The sequence below is a fragment of the Mytilus californianus genome, unplaced genomic scaffold, assembly GCF_021869535.1.
Source record: "Mytilus californianus isolate M0D057914Y unplaced genomic scaffold, xbMytCali1.0.p SCAF_8, whole genome shotgun sequence".
NCBI lineage: Eukaryota > Metazoa > Mollusca > Bivalvia > Mytilida > Mytilidae > Mytilus > Mytilus californianus.
The window spans coordinates 24,718,173-24,736,520 of record NW_026262734.1 but is presented as its reverse complement, the minus strand read 5'-3'; the positions used below and the strand labels follow the sequence as shown (position 1 = coordinate 24,736,520).

General features: G+C 32.8%; 1 protein-coding gene across 4 annotated transcripts in view; it reads left to right on the top strand.

Moving 5' to 3' along the window:
• LOC127712542 (uncharacterized) overlaps window positions 1-18,348 on the top strand; it is a 173,191-nt gene that overhangs the window by 62,397 nt on the left and 92,446 nt on the right. Inside the window, exons 29-38 of one of the 4 annotated variants that reach the window (XM_052219031.1) lie at window positions 860-1,006; window positions 2,200-2,287; window positions 3,103-3,285; window positions 6,190-6,632; window positions 6,663-7,298; window positions 8,776-8,901; window positions 10,718-10,873; window positions 11,344-11,448; window positions 15,758-15,859; window positions 18,232-18,318. In XM_052219031.1, the coding sequence (XP_052074991.1) occupies window positions 860-1,006; window positions 2,200-2,287; window positions 3,103-3,285; window positions 6,190-6,632; window positions 6,663-7,298; window positions 8,776-8,901; window positions 10,718-10,873; window positions 11,344-11,448; window positions 15,758-15,859; window positions 18,232-18,318 (2,073 nt within the window). Of the gene's footprint in view, window positions 1-859; window positions 1,007-2,199; window positions 2,288-3,102; window positions 3,286-6,189; window positions 7,299-8,775; window positions 8,902-10,717; window positions 10,874-11,343; window positions 11,449-15,757; window positions 15,860-18,231; window positions 18,319-18,348 lie in introns of all 4 variants that reach the window. The other 3 variants (XM_052219030.1, XM_052219029.1, XM_052219032.1) reach the window with 3 other exon arrangements.

Genomic DNA, 18,348 nt, shown 5'->3' with positions numbered 1-18,348 from the left:
AGTAACTTTTTTTCACTTGCAGTATATTTATTTGCCAATTTGCATTATTTTGGCAGCAGAAATATCCTTAAACATTTTTCAGTTTGTATCATTATCAACCATGTGAACCGATTACGCTTTTATTTGTTTTGGCATTTCCAATACTTAGGAAAATGTGTTACACACACTCACGATTTGTATGACAATACTGTACAGTACAATGGGTATACTAGCGTTATAGAGTAGAATTTGTGGTGACGTTACAGCAGACATCAATGACGTCGCCGAATAGTTTATAATTTTCCGCTAAAAATCAAACTTCAAGAGAATATAACTTGAAAACTAGCACGGTTGCTAAGGACTTTCTTTGCATCAATGGATTCGTCGTTTATTTTTGAATCGCATTTCGAATTTAAAAAAAAAATCTGTTGACCAATGAATTAGAAAATCATGATAAACTAAAAATATCTGCCGTTTTTTATGATTTTCCCTATATATCCTTTGTATTTCTGGCGTATCAAACTGTTAGTTTTAACAGCTTGTATCTGAAAAACGAAAACGGTTACCCCCTTTTTTTATTTTATATTCTGGTGTAATTTTACAAGCAGAATCCACATGTAAAATATAAAAAAAATCTGTGGAGTAGTTATATTACGTACACTTCGCCTTAAGGCTACATTTTGTCTGCTGACAGAGGGAAACTCACTAAAAGGGATTAAAAGTTACCACATTTCTTTCATCTGATGAGTCATACTAGCTGAAACAAGAGCTATGGGGAATTTGTATTGTTATATCGAAAATTTTACATTGATTTTTTTTTCAGAATTATAATAATGATTGTTTTTACAGATATTTTGATTGTTCTTTGTCACCTTTCTAGGACCCTGTTGTGGCTATTGAAGAATTATTACGTAAAGGAGCCATTGCTGAGTCTTTTTCCCAGATGGAGGCTGAGCGATGTTACTCATCAATATTAGACTATGTTGATGACTTGAAAAAAAAAGAAAATGCAGATTTGAAGTTTACTGTAAATATTATTTATTGGGATAATTATACTTTCTTTATCACCAGAATGATGTAAATGTTTCAAAAATATGAGCTTTTAGAATCTGAAGGGGAGAAGGTATGATGAGGCCAGTTTGTACCCCATTCCTTCAAAGTTATCAAAGTACTTCAAATCTGTACAATAACATTGGCAAAACTTGCCAAAAAACACCTGGCTCTTTAAAAGATTTTCCAAATTCTTTTTTTTTTTGATGTGCAACAGCATTCCCCATTAAGAAATTTGCCAAATGATGTTATACGGAAAGATCCTAACCTGAGTCACAAGTTTTCTGTCAGGCTGTTTGATGTTCTTTTTATCATAAAACTAAATGTAAAATAGAAATAATTGCTAAAATATATGAATAACAGGAGATGAAGGATATACATTTATAGACTTGTACCCTAAAATATAAATAACCTGAGACATTGTAAGATCGAACATCCAGTCTTTAACAAAAGGTATCTAAAACATGTCAAGCTCTAAGTATGAAAAAGTTGTTCATTATTTAATAAGAAACTACTGTAAGTTCAGAAATTATTGCATGTATTTATTATTGCGATTTTTGAAGAACAAACTAAAATATGAGATCAATCTTTTAGATTTTAGGAAACCCTGCATACAGGTATATGTATCAGATATCAGATTGCGAATTCTCATTATTACGATACCCACCCAGTATTTGCAGTATTAAAGATCTTCCATCAACACCAAATTCTTTTGTTACTATAGCTGTTCATATAAAATTGAGAATGGAAACGGGGAATGTGTCAAAGATACAACAACCCAACCAAAGAGCAGAAAACAGCCAAATCCCACCAATGAGTCTTCAACACAGCGAGAAAATCTCACACTTGGAGGCTGGCTTCAGCTGGCCCCTTAAAAAATGTATTCTAGTTCAGCAAAAATGGACGTCACACATTAAATTAAGTATGCATGGTTCACTGAATGAACAGATATTTGTTTATAATGTTCAGTAGTTGCTCAATTTATGTCAGATGTTGTCTTTTGGAATTTTCATGTTCCTGTGTTGTTAAAACTAACCACCACAGAATTTTACAAATGTATATATAGAAATGAGCATTAAACAACATAAAACAGAAAAAAAAGACACCTACTTCTTATCGCTTCAAGTTTGGAAATTTAAGCAAAACCTAAAAAAAATAGATCTGTTACAGGTAATGGAAAATGTTGTAAAGTTTTGTCAGCAGAGTAGAAGTGAGAATAGTATGGACATGATGAAAACTTTCAAAGATATATTTCCCGGTAAGTTGTTTTAAATCAATTACAATGACTATATATCATAATGAGGGGAAAACAAATTTTATTTAAAGAGATGTCTAATGTTCAGATGATGGTTTCCATTTTTGCCATTCAGGAGTTATAGCTTAATATAGGCCTTTATTGATAGGAAAAGGAAAGTTTACGTCAATTACATGAGAACTGTGCTAGTCCCACCACATTCTTTTTGAGCTGGTCCAAAGTCAAGAACCAGTAGTTCAGTGGTTGTTGTTGGTTCATGTCTGTTATATTTGTTTTTCATAGATTGTTTTGTTATCAATTAGGCCGTTAGTTTTCTCAATTGAATTGTTTCATATTTATCATGTCGGGCCTTTTATAGCCAACTATATGGTATGAGTTTTCTCAATGTTAAAGACTGTACAGATACCTATAATTGCTTACATTGCACTTTGGTGGATAGTTGTCTCATAGGCAATCCCATCACATCTCCTTACTTTTATATTTTTTATGTGCTTTGAAATGAAATTTTGCATAGTTGTTAAACATCATGTGAATATTTAGGAAATGTTTAGAACCCCTTCCGATTCAAAATAGCTTTGTTTTTGCACTATGTTTCCACTGAGATGGAAATAAGATCCCTTTTAGTAAGCTCTCTTATCTCTAGAGGTACTCTGAATGAAATTACAGTATGCAGTTCCTTTAATTTCAATGCATCACAACTGCAAAGATATTCTGGGATTTGCCCCAACTGTGAGGTTTAAGAGACTTCAAAAACTTTAAAAAAAAAACATTCAATCAAATTGCACAAATTTAACATCTTCCATTGATTGTTTTTACAGACACTAGATGTTTGTATGTGAAAACTCTGACAGGTAAAACTATAGGAGTAGATCTACTGGGCTCTGATACAATAGAACAAGTCAAGGCCAAGATACAAGATTTAGAAGGGATCCCAATAGATCAACAGAGATTGGTTTTTGATGGAAAACAGCTAGAAGATAGTCGTACATTACAGGATTACAGTATGTAAACAAATTGTTTACTACAAATATTATGTTTTTATTTTCAGGTATTATAGATATATTATTCGAAAGTTTCTATCGGTTGAAACTATATTTTAGGTAAAGCAACAAGGGGGTATGCAACAATAGACAGTTTCCAATTTCCATTTATGAATACTTGCCCAGTTGACTTTGAGACACTCTGGGGGAAAACATGACATAGGACATTGTTACATGAAGGTAATTGCTATTTGATGTCAATTTTTTGTGGACAATAAAATTTAGAATGTGTCAAAGAGACAACAATCCGACCAAAGAGCAAATAACAGCCCAAGGCCACCAATGGGTCTTCAACACAGTGAGAAAATCCCTCACCTGGAGGCGGGCTTCAACTGGCCCCTAAATTGGATGATTAACATCATTGAAAGAGCACATCAACTACTCAAATAACCAAAATTGTATTTCAGTGGTCAGTGTACTGAGTCTTAAACAATAGACAGGTACTTATACAATAGGTCAACCTCAAAAGCCTCTAGAGTCTAGAAATGGTGGGAATAAATTGTGTTTGAGCTTTTGATTTTGCCATTTGATAAGGGACTTTCTGTTTTGAATTTTCCTTGGAGTTTGCTATTTTTTTATTATTTTACTATCAAAGATCTGTCTTTAACACCAAAAACAAAACATGCAGACATGACAAAAGATAAATACTGTCAATGTTAATTTTTCTCTGTAATAATTCCTTTCATTTTATGTTGCCTCCATACCATATTTATCACTGACCAATTCAACAGGTCACCATACCAAACTGGTCAAACTAGCTACGTCTGCTAAGTTGATTAATATACTATGTTTTCTAGATCAATAAATCTAATAACAAAATTAAGAAGTTTTTATGCCCCCGCCGTAGCGGAGGGGGCATTAAGTTTTACCCTTGTCCATCTGTCTGTCCGTCCGTACGTCCCAAAGTTGGTTTCTGTTCTCTAACTTTAGTTTGCCTCAACCAAATGTTATGAAACTTATACACAATGCTTATTACCACTAAATACAGATCAAGTTTGAATTTTGGTGGCGTCACTTTTACCGTTCTAGAGTTATGCTCCTTTACAAATGGAAAAAGTTTCCGTTCTCTAACTTAAGTTTGCCTCAACCAAATGTTATGAAACTTATACACAATGCTTATTACCACAATATACAGATCAAGTTTAAATTTTAGTGCCGTCACTTTTACTGTTCTAGTTTACAAAGTGGTGGTATTCCATATAGCCATTTACATATAAGTGTTATCATTTATCAGCAAAAAGATCAGATTTTGGCATTAAACCAGAAAAAGACAAGATAGTTCAGCGATTCATATTGCCATATTAAAACATTGATAAGGTATCAATTGATGTAAAAAATAATAGATGCAATTCAGATTTCATTCCAAAACTACAAAACATCTTCTGAAAGTGTTAATTACTGCATCAGGAAAATTTGAGATAATGACACTTTTCCTGTTTTATCAACTAATTCCTTTTTTTAAAACAAGAGAAAAGATGAAATATTTTTTAAACTTCTATGGAAATCAGATTTAAATTCAATGCAACTGTTAAAATATCACGTTTTTTATATGACCGCAAAATTTTTTTGCATTTTTTGCGGTCGTATATTGGTATGACATTGGCGTCGTCGTTGTTGTCGGAAGACACATTGGTTTTCGCACAATAACTTTAGTTTAAGTGTATGGATCTCTATGAAATTTTACCATAAGGTTCAATACCACAAAAGGAAGTTTGGGATTGATTTTGGGGGTTATGGTACAAACAGTTAAGGAATTAGGGGCCAAAAAAGGACCCAAATAAGCATTTTTCTAGTTTCCAGACAATAACTTGTGGAACGGTGTATGAATCTCTCTTAAATTATACCACAAGTTTCCATACCACAAAGGGATGGTTAGGATTGACTTTGGGGGGTTATGGCTCAAACCCTTTTAGGAATTAGGGGCAAAAAAGGGGGGAAAACAAGGGTTTCCTGGTTAATGAACAATTTAAAAGCAGTGTAAGGAGGTAATCCAAATACATTTAAAGTATTAAAAAAAAGTTTGGATTACCTCCCTTACATTGCTTTTAAATTATGTATAAAGATGTTGTATTGTCTTGAGGTGATTAGCTGTCAATTAATTTTTAGAAGTTACTATTAAAGGAATATTAATTTTAGCCATGATTATGTATGTCATTTTCTATTTTAAGACTTTTATGATTTAAATTGGTAATTATGGTTGCAAACTCCATTGGAAATTTGAATTGAGATTATGACCATATCTTGAGGGGAACAATTATTTTTTAGGGAAAAGGGGGGGGGGGGGGGGTAAAAAAGAAATTGTGCGGGGGGGGGGGGGGCAATTTTTTCTCATTTCAGATTTCAGAAATTAAAAAAGAAAATTTCTTCAAATATTTTTTTTTTTTTGCAAAATAAAGGGGGGGGGGGGGGTCAATACGCAACAGCATGGTGTATTGCACAAAAGCAAAAAATGGAATATAAATTCAGATCATATAACCAATTCTAAGTTCTTTGACTACAGTTATTCTGTGTCAGAAACCTATTATGTGTCAAATATTTAATTACAATCCAAATTCAGACCTGTATCAAGCACGAATATTGTGTCCATTTTTGCCCCAACTGTTCAGGGTTGGACCTCTGCAGTCGTATCCAGCTGCACTCAGCGAAGCATTTTATTGTATTTTAAAAAACCAAAGTGACATCTCTTTGAAAAGTCAGTACACAACAATTTGTGAGACTTAAATTCTATCCATAGGCTACATGCATTTGTATTATAGCTGGATGTTTTATTAGGGTTCTTGTTCTAAGTGTATGCTTGAAAATTTGCAACTACACATTAAGTAACCAGCTTTGGCTATGTAAGTCTTTTGATTCATTTTATTTCAGGAATAACAAATGAAAGTGCAATTCATATGGTGTTACGTTTAAGAGGAGGACCTGATTCTCTTTTTACAACAGTTCAATGTTCAGGATCAGAACCACTTTCATTGCCCGGTCCGACTCAGGAGCAACTACAACAAAATTTGAAAACCAAGGTTCAGGAAAAACAACAATTGTTCCAGTCTCAGTTTCAACAACTACAACAACAAAAGTTGCAGCAACAACAACAGTTAGAGCAACTGCGCAAAACACAACAGTTGGAGCAACACCATCCCTTGTATAAACTATCCAGACCTGATCCATTACTTTTGTTGCAGTCCAATATTCAGCAACCACAGCAAATGTTGCAGTCCAATGTACAGCAACAACAGCAAATGTTGCAGCCCCAGGTTCAGCAACAACAAATGTTTCAGCCCCAGGTTCAGCAACAACAAATGTTTCAGCCCCAGGTTCAGCAACAACAAATGTTTCAGCCCCAGGTTCAGCAACAACAGCAAATGTTGCAGCCCCAGGTTCAGCAACAACAGCAAATGTATCAGCCATGGGTTCAGCATCAACGACAACCAACTGCAGATTGTGTCAAGTTTTTTAGTCCATTGGCTGGACAGTCCTCATTTCTTAATACCAAAAGTAGTCCCACCACCATTGATGTTACACCACCAACATTTCAGCAAACAAATCATTTTGGATTAGAAACTTTAGGTAGTGTTACTGCTTTTGGAAGTGTGACACCTGCTGGTGGTTTCTCAAGGAGATATGAACCTTTAAATCAAACAGGTTTTAGTTTTGGGAGCCAGGTTACAGCAACTAATGAACTATTTGGTCAACAGTCAAGCAGTGTTTGTGCACCTTTTAGTGGTTCAAATTTTGATAGTCTGCAATCATATGGGATGATTCCTAACCATGTAGAGACAACTCAAAATATTTATAGTGGCGGTGGTGGTGGTGAAGTCGGTAGTGATGGTGTTGGTGGTGGAGGTGGAAGTGGTTTCAGTTTTGGATTTCAACAGCCACAGTTACAACAACCTTCAATGGAGAGTTTTGACTCAATTCAGTCTTCTAATGCGGCATGTGGGGGCTTATTCGGGAGTGAGCCAGTAGGTGAAAGAGCTAAGGTAAGTTCTGATACATACCAAGATAAGGATGAAGCATCCCAGAATTTATAACCTCTCAAAACTGACATGCTAAGTGGTGGCTTTAAATATATAGAGGTAGACTACCTGGATACTGTGGATATATTTATTTTCTTGGGTACCAATTTTCGTGGATTAAGGAAAACTTGCATATTCATAGATATTTGATTTAATGGTTTTGCCAAATCTACATGTATGCAAGCTTATAGAAAAATTGTCATTTGTTGAATATTTGAATTTGTGTACATGTTTCACCTGTACCTACCAAACCCATGAAAATTGGCTTCCCATGAATAATAATGAATCCACAGTACTTCATATCTTATATATATCAATGATTTAATTAAGATAGTTTCTTCCTATATATGACCTGTGTCCTTGACCTCATTTTCAGGGTACTGTGACTACTGAGAACTCTGTATAGTTATTTATTACAAGATTTTTTTCAGTTTTTATGAGTAATTGTATATAGAATCATTGCAAAGTATAAATGTCTGTTAAATAAGTTTCATATGAACTTAACCTTATTTTATAGATGAGTGATCAAAGTTAAAATTTTGTTATTTATGTGTCCATTTCCTAAATACTATTTTAAGCAGTAGGTCAACTGTATTTGGTGTATGGAATGCTAACCTGGTACAGTGCCACAATGGTGTATAGTAACAGCACAACATAAGAACAAATTTAAACTGTAATAATCAATTACAAATAGCTTTAAACAAATAATAATGGATGCCTTTCAAACAAGTCTTATACTAGTCCACTTGGAAGTACAAAAACTCTGAGTTAGTTCTTACCTGTCAATAGTTCATTTATTTTCTTACAAAAATTCAAAATAAAGTTATGAATGAGAAAATACATATGGCATTTTTTCGTGAACTTTTTTTTTGTGACATTTTCCCCCTAAATTCATCTTTTCAGTTCTGATGTCAAATTATCGCAAAAAAATATTATCTGTTTTATTTTTTGACATCAATTTTTTTTTAGACTTATTCTCATAATGTTGTTTGTGTTTAATGCTTTTATATTTCATTATATGGCGGGTGTCAAACTGTTGTATTTAATTTTCACTTCAACTAATTATATGTAATATCCTTCTTCAAATTCTAATTATGACATTCTACTTTCACTTGGTGAAGAAAGTCATGTTCTAATTCAAATAAAACATAGAGTGCATTAATTCTTCACAATTAAAAATGCAAAGTCAGTTGAATGTGAGTGTTCCTCACTTACGGAAATAAAATCATTTTAAAAGTAAGATTACATATACATAGACACTATTTAATTGGGAAATGGTTGGTTGCCTGGAAGTTTTGCTTAGAGCTCCACTTTGCTGATAATCATTAAACACACATTTATGGAAAGTTGTCTCATTGGCAATCATACCACATCTTCTTTTTTATATTTATTTAGAATTGTATAGTCTAGAGAATTTAGGATGAAATAATTTCTGTTCAAGGTTGGAAGACGACAAAAGCAATCAGCCAGAAAGTCAACTGGTGGTAAATGTCCTAGAATACAGCTTAGTGGTAAACTAGCATCCACGGAAGCTATGAGAGATGACCCATCTGCCTCATTTATTCAGGTGGTTATTATACCAATTGATACACATAAAAACAAGGATTGAGAATGGAAACGGGGAATGTGTCAAAGAGATAACTACCCAACCAAAAAGCATATAACAGCTGAAGGCCACAAATGGATCTTCAACATAGCAAGAAAATCGTGCACCCGGAGGCAGGCTTTAGCTGGCCCCTTAAAAAAATGTATACTAGTTCAGCAAAAATGGACATCACACTAAACTGCTAGAACATATAAATGAACCAAAATTCAAAAAGCATACATGACTAACAAAGGCCAGATTAAGCCCTGAAATATGTTCATGTGTTTGTCTTCTAACGAATATTATAAGTGGTATTCTGTTTCTATATTGGAATGTTTATGTCTCAAGTCATGAACATCACTAGTAGTATTCTATTGTTATATCAGAATGATTTTGTCCTCTAAAAACTGATGTTGAAATTAGAGTTTTGGTAGTCTTTGTTTAATTCATAATGACTTTTACCACACATTCTTTAGTGGTTGACATATTATATAGACACCTATCTATTGTTAAAAACTATAAGTTGATTTCCCAGATGTGGTTGTGTTATTTGTCACTGTCCATCTGTTACCCATGAAGTTCCGTTGCAATTTTCTCAGGTACAGCAAGTAAGATCTTCCTGTTATCAGTCTTCATATTTCACATGCTATACTGTGTAATTCATTTTCTGATTTATCAATCATCAGCTTCCTGTTTACCAATTACTTGTTCATTCTAACACATAATGACCATGTATGAAATGTTTTAGGGAATTACTGATAAGAACTTCTGAAATTTTGTTGTCAGTATTCATGTTAACATGCTATACCTTAAGCTTGAGATAGGCTTTCAGTCTAACTTTACTTTACTTTAGTCTGTACTGCTCCGCCTATATCAGACAACCCACTTTTCAGTGTGAATTCACATTAAATTGTCCAATAATCCAATGCACTATAATTAATACTTTTATACACAATACCACCACCTCTATTTAAACAGGAAAATATTTACATCCCATTAACATATACAAGAAAGAAACTGGGGCACAAGTCAATTGACCTGTTAAAGTTCATTGCTTCAATTCAAGTTAACACAATGTCCCTGATGAGCACTTTATTTTCTTTAAACTGATTGTTATTAATTGGTTAATTAGTACTACCTCAATAGAGTCGATTGCACATGATATGTAACTTAAAACCTAGTCCTCTGGTGATACACTCCACTGTAAATATTTCAAAACTCTGTGATGTGTTTTCAGATTGATGGCTCATCAACTTCCTTTTAAATGAATACTTTTATTTTCTAACACTCATGCATATTATGGTCGTGTACATGAAATAGTCGTCACATTTTTCTAGGACACTACAAATAAGAGCTTCCTGAAACTTTTTGTCAGTCTTGATAAGAACATGTTTTACAATGTGAAATGTGGTCAGATTCATTGATCTTCAACTACCTGTTTGCTGAGTTCTAAAGTCAGGTGTATCATTAATGAGCAGTAGCTCACAGTTTTTGTCTTGGTGGCAGTGGCAACAATGTATTAGTTTGTGATTAGGTCAAGTTTATGGGTAACCACTAGTGGTAGGTCAATGATATTTGGTATGAAGTTGTATTAACATTGGCACATCTCATTTCCACTGACGAGATTATTTGCCCCTGCGTTCTTGATCAAGGTTCATTGACTTTTTTGCATAACTTATAAATGTTAAAGAAGTATTGCTATTTTAATTTGAATTTCAACATTTGCATTTTACAATTAAAAAAAAACAAAAGGTGAAACATATTGTTGTGTTTGCAGTTTATTCTTGTATTATTACAGCAGGATTTGAATTCAATTGAAAAAGAACAAAATAAAATTCCTTTACCTCATAGAGCAGATAGGTATGGACCAAGGAAGAGTGCTCCTATAGTGGAAGACATTTCTATACCATTTACATCTTCCGAGGAGGAATCATCAGGGGAATCATCTGCAAGTGTAAGTTCATAGTTCACTTCAAAATTCTAATAACCGTTTATTTTATTTTGGTGTAAAACCACTGACAGAAGCACATTTTGTAGAAAGCACACAAGTCTGTATACTTAAGGTTGGTGCATGGTCAAACCTTTTCAACCCAATAAATTTTTTTTTAAAAATACATTTAATTTTTATAAATACATTTGAATGCTGAAGCAGAAAGTTTTTTCTTTGTTTAATTTCAAATAATCCTACTCATTGTTGTAACGTTGTCACTGAGAGCAGATGCAGACACGAATGTTAAGTTTTATATTGGGATATAAATTAACATGTGATCGATGTATGCCAATCAAAATGATAGAATCTCATGAAATATCTATGTTATGTAATGATTGTACAGTATTAAGAAATATAATAAAGACTTAAGTTTCCAGACCATGTGTTATAAACTAAGATCATGATAGATTTAACAAAATATATTTCCTTTTCAGGAGGAGGATTTTAAACATAAGAAATTAACCAATGCCCAAAGTGGTGAAATAAATTTGTCTAATGAGGAATTTGCCATGTGGTGGGCTCCAACCCTACAATCAAAAGTAAGATTAAGGTAGTACATAACACTACAGGGAGATAACTCTGTAAAAAAAAGTCATACAAGTAGGAGGTTTAGCTAGCTATAAAACCAGGTTTAACCCTCCATTTTCTTCGGAAAATACCTGTACATTATTTCAGTTTTTATGGCATTCCCCTTTATAAATTTATGCTGGAGTTTGGTATTTTTGTTATGCTTTATTGGGTCAGACCAAAGACTTAAAAATTGTAATTTGTTGCTTATTTGTCAAGTAGACATAATGCTTCAGTATTGCAATGATTTAAAAAATATGTTTTGTTTGAACATTTTCTGTTCATGAAATTATGCAATTAATGTAAAACTATGGTAACACCTCCCACAGACAAAGTTTACCTTCGATGGTTGTGGCTGTTAAGTCTATAGGCACTGTTTTTATGTTCTCAAAATTTTATAGGTTTTGCTTTCCAAACTTTTGGTCTTGGCTGTATTTAATGAAAGTTATTCCTGAAACGCATAACTCTTAAATGATAAATGGTTAAGGAATAACAGTATTGTTATTGCTATTTTGATGCATTACAAAAAGAAATGATGTGATTAGAGCTCAGGAAAATGTATAAATTTAGAATAATACAAAATTATAAAAAGTTTTGAATGATTATGGCACATCAATGTTATCGCAAATAATTACATCATATCAATGAAAATCTCAAGCTGGAGGTTATTCCATTACTGGTATGCTGTGAATTTCTAATAAAAAGGGGGTTATTAAGGTAGATGGTGTTTTATTAACAATTTTTTTATTGTTTTAGAATAAATCAACATTTGCAGATTTCAGCAAGTCAATATGGCTTGATCCTTAGTTAGAATATGTCAATACGCTTGGTCCTTATCATTTCAATTACCAGATATACTCTTTTACTATACGCTGATTTCTCACATCATTTAATCATTTTATGGGCTAACTGGATCCCTGTATCTTAGAAAACTGATACAGTAATTGTGACTGCTTGACATTTTTCAAACACCAGTCTTTATTTTTATGTACATAATCCAACACTGCATAATGAAATATATTAATTGTATAATTTAAAACAGTTATCGAAGCAGTCATAAGGAAGTTATCCTTATTAGAATATTCATTCCTTAGCTCAACGTACTGACGTAGATTTTATGCCCAACAAACAAACAAATCAAATAACGTCACCTAAAACCCAATACTTTGACTGAAAGATGAAGTTGAGGTCATGTAATGAAAGTAATTATGTGTTTCTATGACTTGCAGAAACTTTATACACCATTTCAATCATCTATTGCCAACTTTTGACATGTTTTTTGCCTTAAAATTAAGAAAAGATTCGTCAAACAACTTCTTTATTTGAGATATACACTTGCATATAGTTCCTTTGTAAATCAATATTTATAATAAATTACTATCTATTAATTCATGTGGAAAAATAATATATCAAGTTTAAGCAGTTGATGAGAATTATGAAAGTATTTTATCAGTGTCTTACAGGGCTTCCAAAAAATATTTGAGCCAGCAGTACATTTTATGTCTGATCCCGATTTTAATCCCTTAAGACTTACAAAAGGCAATTATAGTAATCAGTTGGCCATCATATAACCAATGATTGACATTAAAAAAACGATATTTAACTTTACTTTGATATAAATTCGATGTTCTGACGTAAACTGTTAAAAAATTGACAGTGCATCATTCGAAGTGTGCAACATCAGCGTACTAATATCTGCCTTAGACTCTTTATTTGTGCAAAATAAGGTTGTCAAAAACTTTTTAAAAAGCACATTGTCCTAATACCAGATGTTGACTTGACAATGGTAAAAAATGGACCAGAGACAGATACGTAAAATCCGTGTACATTTAAGCACGATTGAGTTTAAGTAGCTCTTTCCATGTTATTTCTTCAAGAAAATACTCGAAATGAACGTTAGATAAAGGTATCAATGATAATTTTCACATTTTTGAAGAATTAGGATCCATAATTAAATTTCCCACCTGCGCACATGCGCACACGTGTACTAGTTCAAACAACCTGGTTCTGACGATTTTTCGTATAAACCTTTTTAAGTTTTTCATCAAATCATATTTATAAACATATTTCTGATAATTTCAATTTTTTTTGACTAAATTAATTAGATGCAGACCGCTGAAATGTAAGAAAATAACTTTGAATAGAACGATCAATGTCCGGTACAAAATAGTTTACCTGTCGCCTGAACAGGTAAATTTCAGCTGTCTGACAACTAATTAACCTTGATTAAAATGAGAAGGTATTAAAGTAGGGTTTGTTTTGATAGTACTTATTCATCATGTCACTTTTATGACCGGAAATGTGTGGCTGTTTAAAGGCAAAAGGTCGGGTCAAAAAGATCGCGTAAACTTTTTAAATTATGTTAAAATGTATTGACCGTCTCTTAAGAAAGCCTTGAAAACTAAAAGTAGATGTCTGTTTCATGCTTTTCCCAGACGGACAATGTCCAGTAAATTTATAAATGTCCGGAATATATGACCATTTTGGAAGCCATGGTGTCTTATGCTCGTGTAAGTAATTGAATAACAGTACTGTATTTGAAGAGAGTTGCTACCGTCAATTGAAGTTTTGATGGTCGCAAATATCCATTTTACTGGCTCCGATCCTTTTGTCAAATAAAACTTTGCTTTCCGTAAAATCCCCAATTGATGGTGGCAACTCTTCAAATACAGTACTGTTATCTGTATTTATCTTTTTAGCTCACCTGGCCCAAAGGGCATTGTGAGCTTTTCTCATCTTGGCATCTGTCATCGTCCGTCGTCATTTACTTTTACAAAGTAATCTTCTCCTCTGAAACTACAGAGACAAATTTAACCAAACTTGGCAATTATCATTAGGGTATCTAGTTTAAAAAATGTGTCCGATGACCCTGCCTGCCAACCAACATGGCCGACATGGCTAAAAATAGAACATAGAGGTAAAATGCAGTTTTTGGCTTTTAGAGCAAAAATGTTCATCAGGTTTAGATCTATCTACCCTGAAATTTTCAGACGAATCAGACAAGCTACCCCTGAATTGGTAATTTTAAGGAAATTTTGCAGTTTTTGGTTATTATCTTGAATATTATTATAGAAAGAGATAAACTGTAAACAGCAATAATGTTCAGCAAAGTAAGATCTACAAATAAGTCAACATGACCAAAATGGTTAGTTGACCCCTTAAGTAGTTATTGCCCTTTATAGTCAATTTTTAACAATTTTTGTAAATTTTTGTAATCTTTTACAAAAATCTTCTCCTCTGAAACTACTGAGACAAATTTAACCAAACTTGTCCACAATCACCATTAGGTTATCTAGTTAAAAAAGTGTGTCCGATGACCCTGCCTGCCAACCAACATAGCCGACATAGCAAAAAATTGAACATAGGGGATATAATGCAAGTCTATTATTTTTGAAAACCATTATAAAGAGAGAAAATCTGACAAGAGCAAAAATGGTCAGAATGTTGAGCTCTACCAATTGTCCGTACATGTCAAGACTGTCAGATGACTTCTTCTAGGAGTTATTGCCCTTAAATGACAAATTTAACATTTTTTTTCATTTTTGCCTTCTATCTTGAAAACTATAATAGATACAGAGAAACTTTAAAATGATCAACAAGACAAGTTCTACAAATAGGTCAACATGGTCGAAATCGTCAATTAGAGTTTTTGCCTTTTGATGATGATTTTGACCAATTTTTTGCGTTTTTGTCTTATATCTTAAAATTATAATAGACAGATAGAAACTTAGCTAGACAAAAATGATCAGCAAAACAAATTCTACAATGAAGACAATATGGAGGAAATGGTCAGATGACTCCTTATTAGAGTTATTGCCCTTTAAGGACGATTTTCACCTTTTTTTTTAGTTTTGCCATATATGATAGAAACTTATAATAGATAAAGATACACTTTAAATCACAAAAATGATCAGCAAGTCAAGATCAACTAACAAGTCAAATTTTGCCGATATAGTTTAGAAAACTGTCACTCTTTATAGGAGTGATTGCCCTCAAATGAGGATTTTTTTTATCCTCTTTTGTGTTTTGAGCAAAAACTAAAGAAGATAGAGAGAAACTAAATAGGCTAAATTATCAGCAATACAAGATCAACAAAACAGATTTTTGTCATGAATTCTATTCCTGTCTACAATGTTGGAGATGGTCTTTTGTTGAATATGCACATAGACCAAGGTGAGCGACACAGGCTCTTTAGAGCCTCTAGTTTGTTTTATTAATGAGCAGAGGAATCACCTCAAGTTCAAGTCTGATTTCTGATTTACATTATCTTTCTCTTTATAGGACAAATACCAAAGTCCAGGATTCTCTTTTAATACAGCAGGGAAGTCCATAGGAGGTTCTGCTCCAGCAATTACAAAACCTAAATCAGCTGTACTTGATCAGGTACACCATGGGTTTCTTTTCCATTCACTGCAGTTATAGTAATGTCTTATTCTTTTTTTCTTAACTCAAAATGAATATTGAAGATTGCATGGACAGTGTATCATGTCAGGAATCTATAATGAGAATTTCTTTGTAAAAGATAGTTGTTTTGCTGTATTTACATCCCATCGTAAGAAGTTGTTGCTTAGGTATATTGTTTTTATCCTGGGCTGCTTTAGTCTTTCAGTCAAATTTAGGTTCTGGGCGAAGGCTTAAGTTTTTTTGGGGATTTGAATACAAAAATTGCATAGATTGTCACATACAGAAAGAGGGCAATCCTTATCAGTTTTGAGGTCAACTTGTTAAAGGTAAAAGTCACAGGTACTTCAGAAAGACCTAAACAAATGCAGAAAATGGTTTTCGAGATGATAATTGGAATTGAAAGCAAATGGATGTATTTTTCCATCTAAGGAGGAGAAGACCCCTATAAATTATGAAGGTAACTTGTCCAAGGTCAAGGTCACAGAACTAAAAATAGTCCAGAATTAGTGCAAATGGGGCTTCTTGATGACAACTCAAGAATCATACTTGAGATTAGAACTAAGTCTAGGTTAGTCTTTGAAAAGGTATATACTATGAAATTTAGATAGTATATACCTTTTCATAGACTATCCAATTTAGCACATATTTACAACTCGAGTAATCATTTAATTGGTCTATTGATAGTTTATTTTGGCTGACTACTTGTATCACAGGTGTTTGTAAAACGGGGCTCATTAACGATGTTTTGTAAATCTAATCACTAGTATCATGGTAAAATATGTGATTTCAAAAGGCCCTTGACTCCAGAATGAAAAGATGGTAGCTGCTGGTGTAAGTATGTTTATTGATAAAAAGCGGTGTTTTACTATACATGTACTTCTTTACATGGTAAGATGACAAAATAAATTGACCAAAAGCAGGCAATAATTAAATTGCAGTGGAAGCTTTTCAATTTCACAGTAAAACTAAAGCTATGATAAATTTGAAACATATAGATAGTATGCAGTGACGGATCCAGGGGGGGGGGGGGGGTCCGAGGTGGAAAACCCCCTTCTGGACAATCAATGCTTTTGAATGGGGTCATATGGTTGTAATCCCTTTTTAAAAAAGACTGGATCCGCCCCTGGTATGTCCCAATAGGTAGTCTAGCGGATAGTCATTAAAAAGCAACTACCAATAGATCAAAGATACAAGGGTTTATGTTTTTTTTTTTTTATTTCAAAGTAAAAACTTAAAGATTTATCAAAACATGTATATATATATATATAGGTGGCACATTCTCTCCAGACATTCCTGAACATCTCCTGAACATGCATGAAATATTTGCCACTGGACATTAAGCAACCAATAATCAATCAATCAATCAATTCATGACGAAATAGATCAAGTTGCCTTAATTTCCCTTCACAAGATTTCATAGTACAGACTTTTTTGTGTACAGAGTAATTGCATGGATGATAAATTATCACAATTTTAAGATGGTGTTGTACACTAATCAAGGTATAAAGAACCATATTTGTTACTCTTTATTTAAATGAAAGAAACTTGCAATCATCAAAAACATTTTTTTAGATCCAAAGATTTTAATTGCAGAATATTTAAAAATCAATGTGAAAACTAATTACAAACTATTCAATTTAATTTGGAACACAGCATTTTATTTCAAAATAGCCAGTGGCAATTTTTGTTTTAATATCTTGATTACGATACAATGAAATCTTACCCTTGTGGTCATTCATGCGTAGTTACTTAGTACACGGAAAAAGTATGTACTATGAAAATTAGAAGGCAAATTCAAGCAATATGATTGGACAAGATGTTGTAAGTATGTGCTAAATTAAAGTATATGGTCTGATGTAATTAGAGAAAGATCAATATTGATTTAAGGTCAACACCTGAAAGGTCAATGTCACATGCAAATATTAGACTTAAATAATTTGCCATACATAAAAGGAAGATTTTCATTAATTTAGAGGTGAATACTTTTATGGTCAAGGTCAAAGATATAAAAAATGGTAAAAATGAAAATTTCAAGATGTCAATTGGAACCTTGATATTTTAAACTATGATACAATAGCTATATATATATATATAGGCTTTCTTTTTGTTATTTTGGTAATTTTTTTATTTTCTTCACTGATTTAAAATTGTTAGCTGCGATTTGTGTTCCCACGTGCACATACACAACATAAGATTTCAGGTAAATGACTTGATTTGTAAAATACAAGCATGGTAGTTTCATAAATTAAGTTTGCATGATACATGAATATCTATTAAAATCAGAAAGCTTTAATGTCTACCTGACTTTTACCCCACATATCTTTTATTGCTATGTCTTGATTTATTTATAGACAAAGTCACTAGCATTGGCAAATATTGAACTTTATGGAAGTGAAAGACGCGAGCAATTCAAAGCAACAGAAGTTCTTGACAAAGAGGTATTGTTTGAAAAGTTAGACTAGTGTTTA